General features: G+C 35.9%; 1 protein-coding gene across 2 annotated transcripts in view; it reads right to left on the bottom strand.

Annotated features, from left to right (window-relative positions):
- The window catches only part of ARHGAP5 (Rho GTPase activating protein 5), a 59,481-nt gene extending 54,758 nt beyond the window's left edge, over positions 1 to 4,723 (bottom strand). Inside the window, exon 1 of one of the 2 annotated variants that reach the window (XM_007450165.1) lies at positions 834 to 4,723. In XM_007450165.1, coding sequence (XP_007450227.1) covers positions 834 to 4,553 — 3,720 coding nt within the window. In that variant the 5' untranslated portion in view covers positions 4,554 to 4,723. The remainder of the gene's footprint in view (positions 1 to 833) is intronic. The other variant, XM_007450166.1, reaches the window with a different exon arrangement.
- Positions 4,724 to 5,401: the final 678 nt, after the last annotated feature.

Raw genomic sequence — 5,401 nt, 5'->3', positions numbered from 1 at the left:
GCATGTGGGATCTTCCCGGAACAGGGCACGAACCCATGTCCCCTGCATCGGCAGGCGAACTCTCAACCACTGTGCCACCAGGGAAGCCCTATGCCTTCTCTTTTTATCTGATCAATCTTGCCAGATCTTTGTCTATCGTTTTCTAGTCTAAAAAACGTTAACCATCATCTGAGCTGACAGTGAGCTGTAATCTTTTTGCAACAGCAACATCAAAGATCACTGATCACCGTAACAAATATAATAATCTAAAAGTTTGGAATATTGCAAGAATTACCAAAATGTAACATGGAAGCAGGTAAGAAGTAAGCAAATGCTATTGGAAAAATGGTGCTGATGAAGACTTGCTTGTTGCAGGGTTGCTAAAAACCTTCAATTTGTAAAAAATGCAGTATCTGAGAAGCGCAAAAAGCAAAGCACAATAAAACAAGCTATGTCAATGTATCAAATTAATATTGCAAAATGGTAGATCAAAAGGGAAAAAGAGACAAATGGGATGCTTACAAACAGAAAGAAAAGAACAAAATCACTTTATATCTGAGTTTCTGCAGAAAGAACACACATAGTCAGCTAGAACTTTTATGCTGAAGAGTATGAAATCAAACTTCCACCCCAAATAAGATAAAGCTCAAGTAAATAAAATGTAATAAGTAACAAAAAATAATCTGCCCTCACAAAATACTCAGAAAATTTAAAAGAGCTGTCAATTATATTTACTGAATAACACAGGCAGCCTAAGTTCTCATTGATGTCAAATCCATTCTCTTAAAAAATAATTTTTTAAAAGTCAAAAGCAAACATCTTTAGAAACATTATGAACCATAAATTAAACTTACCTTTTTATCTTCTTTTACTTTGTGGGTTTTCTTCTTCATTTTCTTATCATCTAACTCCTGGTCTGAAGTGATTGCAGGATTATCAATACCACCTTTCCAAGTTTCAACAGGAGAAAGAAGTGGATCTTCTTCACTTCCACGATGTCTTCCTTTTCTTTTTGTTTTAGAAGTGGTGAAAGCTTCATCATCACTTGCATCTGAATGCGTTCTTCTGTAGTATGACTTGGCTTTACTGAATAGGGTTTTAGATTTGTATTTGTATTTTGAAGGTCTCCGTTCCCCATGACTTTTTGAGATTCTATCAGAAAATCCATTTTCTTCATCTCCTTGGGTGTTATTCACAAATGAGTTTCGAATTTTAATAATGCGATTCTGACTATCATCTGGGACAACATATATCTCATCAGAATAGCCCTTCTGTTTGAAAATTGTGTCAATGGGTTCTGAATAGTTATCTGAAGGATCCATATCTTCAGGATGTGCCAAAGGCACCCGGGAGGTCTGTTTTCTTGGATTTTTACCAATACCAGCTTCAATTGTTTTTAAAAGGTTTGGATCCAACTTTTTCACATTTGTCTTAGGTACAACTGGTTTAGGTTTAATAGGTGGAGGCACTTTATGGTTGCGTTCATGGTCATGACAGTTTGGTGTGCTGTGAATAGGATATTCATTTCCTTCCAAATCTAATCTATATCTAGAACGGTCACTAGGCGTTGGAAGCAACTGTACATCATCCCCAATTGGACTATAAGGAGGTGGTGCTTCTGTATCATCATCTGAATCAGGGTAGTTGTTATAAGGAAAACAGTCTCTGGGAGATGGCAGGAAAACATCTTCACTTTGATGGGTTGATTCCCTTGTATTATCAGATAAATAGGAATTTTCTATCATATTTTTTTTCTCTAGAACATCACTGAAAAACAGTGTAAACACCTCAGTTTGCCGATGATACTGAGATAAAGAATACAGTGCTGTAAATTTAGCAGTAATCTCAGTTGCAATGTGTTCTCCTTCAGTCATTAACTCTTTGATGGCTTCATTTTCAAAAAAGTCTGCTTGGCTGTCAGTAACTGCCACCAGCTGTACAGGAATGGTGTCCTGAACTTCTGACAGAAATGCTCGAAGCATTCCCATTGATGCTTTCCGTTTGGCAGAATAAACTAATATATACCCATGAACCAGTTCATCTTTCCTTACTCCAATTGAGGAATGGTATGATAATATTGTGATCTGTATTCGCCTCCTTTTTTCACCAATGATTTTATCAAGCATCAGGGAATTATTCTGTCCAGCTTGAGCAGCACTGCAAGAATGAGAATCAAGGAAGGGTGAAAGAATAAGATCCACACTAAATGGATCACCACACATGGCACACATGACAATTCTCAAGTCAGCTTCTGATACATCCTTATTGGTGGGAACTGGGCTCACCACATCTAAATTATGTTTAACTGATTCTAATACTCCTCTTAGAGCTTGCTTTATTTGGGTTTCATTAAATTTACGAGGATATGTACCAGCAGGTACATCTACAAAAGGACATTGTAACTTGTTTGCCAACTGTTGCCCTTGGTGCCTGAGAATTGGTAGATTCTTACTAATAGAATCTCTCTGATTAGCCAAAATTAATGTAAATGGAAGGTTAGCCATATACTTATCTTTTCTGATCTGAGAAGCTTCCGTTCTTATTTTTCCGATAAATTCCCCAATAAAATTCAGTGACTCAATGGAATTAAATACACAGAAGCACCCATGTGGTTTAAAGGCAGCAGTCCATAACTGACTCAAAAAGTAAGGCGACTTGGCATCAACAGGCCGAAGATCAAGTTCATAAATTTTTCCATCTAAGGCATACTCATCATCAGTGGATTGTGTCCTTATCTCATTTGCTAGCTCTTGGGAAAGGCCATCCTTCCCTAAAATGAAAAGGTTAACTTTATCTATATTGGTACTATCATGATACAACCGTAAGCGGCCATGATCCAACTGCAAAAGACTGCTGGCAAGTAACTGCTCTACTTTAATGTCTGTACAGTTTTGGCCACTAAGACATGTTTCTTTAGTGGGATGATAAACAAATCCTATATGCTTAAGTAGAAGAGACTCCCTATCAGGTGCAAGTTTCTGTAAAGCTTTGTATCTAGGTTCTTCACTCAAAACTGTATGAATTTCACTCATTTTATCTGAACTAGGTGTTGCATTAAGATCTAAATCATAAAAAAGTTCAGAATGTTCAAAAAGCATTTCCTGAAACTCTTCTTTGGCTTTTTCAACTATTTCTCGCTGATGCCTACCATACACCTCTTTGCTATCAGCCTCAGTGATATATTTGAAGGCTTCATCTTCCATAACAAAGCACATAACTTCCTCCCATGGCTGCCCAGGTGAAATAAACTGAATTTTTTCCAAAGTCTTCTTGAATTTTTCCTTCATTTCTACTCTCCTCTTCTCTGATATTAGATGTTGTACATGGTTCTGATAGACTTTTTCAGCTTCTAAAGTGCTCAGGAGGTCAAATGGGATCCGTCTATCATTAATTTTGTCTATATGGTCAGTTTCATCCCAAGGTGTTTTTTCTAGCACCACAAAACATAACTGAAAATCTGCTCTCTTTTCCATTAACTTCAAAGCTTCTGACCAATTCAAGTGTTCAATCTCTTCTAGGTTTGGCAAAAGAGTGTTAAAAGCTCTTGGTAAAGTATTTATATATTCTTCTCTTCTTTTTCTTATATGTTCCTGTTTAAGTTGTTCTATATGTTTTGAGAATGTATTTCTGGCCTTTCTTGTTCCCTCTAAGTTGATGTATTCCTCATAATCAGGATGATTTTTCAATTTGTTACTAACAGTTTTCCAAGTTGCATGATAATCTCTCACAGTCTGCACAAGTTTTTCAAACTTATCTGTTGCTGTGACAACAAGTTGTCTCTGCGTTTTATAAGCATCCAGATAGGGAATAATTTTAGGCTTGCCACGAGTTTTATCCAGCATTTGTACCAGTGCAGTGAAACATGTCTCAATGTTGACATTAAATCGTGCAGATGTTTCCACTACAAGAAGGTTCTTTTTGTTTGAAGCAAATGCCTGAACTTCTCTAAGATAATGATCCACACATTCATCACATTTAGTTGCTGCTATTATTACAGGTTTTTTTGATTTTGATAGTTGGACAAAAAGGTTATTTACAAATTTAAGTTGATCATCAAACTTCCTATTGCATCCCTGACTTACATCAATGCACAATAAAAATCCATCTACATTGAGCTTCCCTTCAGGCATTTGCTTCTGTTCAAAGTCTTGCTCCAAGCCTAGTTGATCAGTGCAAATGTACATTAGTTTTTCTGCTGACTGCAATTTAGAGGCAGCTGCACGTTTTATATATGGTTGCAAATTCGTACTCCGATGAGGCAAGAAAGTCTGGTCATCAATGAACTCAGTTTGTTCAATGACATGAATTTTGCATTCTACTCCATCTTCACCACTTTGTGTTATGTCACCCCAGTACAAAAAGTGATCATTATTTACTACTCGTCCTCCAAAGTCAATGGTGCTAAGCACAGAAGTATGCTCTGGATAATATTCATCTGCTTTTGAGCGTACAAATCTATTGCACAAACAAGACTTTCCAACTCCACAGTTACCTTTGTCTTTTTCAGTCCCAGAGAGTCCAACTACACTGATGGTATAGGATGGGGGGCGAGGCTCTTTGTTTTTTGCCATCATAACTCTCTTGTCATGTCTCTACATTCATAAAGATAACCAGATATACTTCTCATTCTGAAAATAAAATCATCTCAAAATACAGATCCCGAATTTCAGAACGATATTTGGTTCTTTGTATTTCCCTCATTTCTGTGCAGAAAGGTCTTCAAGATCATATGGATCATCTTCCTAGAAAGAGAAAAAGGACAAATCTTAATCATGAATTACACATGTCAAATTATATACATATTAAAGATGTTCATAACAAAGCACCAGGCAAGTTAACAATGTTACATGTATTTTAAGAAATCACCAAAGACAGTTTATGATTTACTGTTATAAATGCAAGATGACCTCAAAATGTAAGGCAAATCTAACACCTAAAAAAACTAAATACAAATTTTAATGTGATCTTACAAACTTTAAAATAAAACCCTCTTAACCAAATGTGCATTTTGTTTCTACTTCTTCCTATGAGTTTGAGGAAACAACTAGTCCTTTCCCCTCCCTCAATTTTCCTGCCTTTTCTGACTGGAGGCTGGCTATGTTTGACGATAACTAAAACATACTAGTTGCATTAACAACTCTCTCACAACTTTAAAAAACTATCTGCTTTCTGTAACATGGTTCCTCAAAACTTATTCCCTAAAATGGAATTTCATATGAATTTAGCAAGATTTTAGAATTAAAAAAAATTTTCAAGAAGTTTCAACATACTCCTGTGAAATCTATCAAATTTTATATCTAATACCAATTAAGGATATTTATATACTTAAACAAGGAAATAGAAATAAATGAACAGCTAATACAAATAACGACAGCGTTTAACTAGATCAATGCTTCTCAAACGATCTAAGGACCAACTTTTA

Source organism: Lipotes vexillifer, unplaced genomic scaffold (assembly GCF_000442215.2).
Source record: "Lipotes vexillifer unplaced genomic scaffold, Lipotes_vexillifer_v1.1 scaffold919, whole genome shotgun sequence".
NCBI classification, from domain to species: domain Eukaryota; kingdom Metazoa; phylum Chordata; class Mammalia; order Artiodactyla; family Lipotidae; genus Lipotes; species Lipotes vexillifer.
The sequence above is the reverse complement of the archived record's forward strand: the minus strand, read 5'-3'. Positions and strand labels throughout refer to the sequence as shown.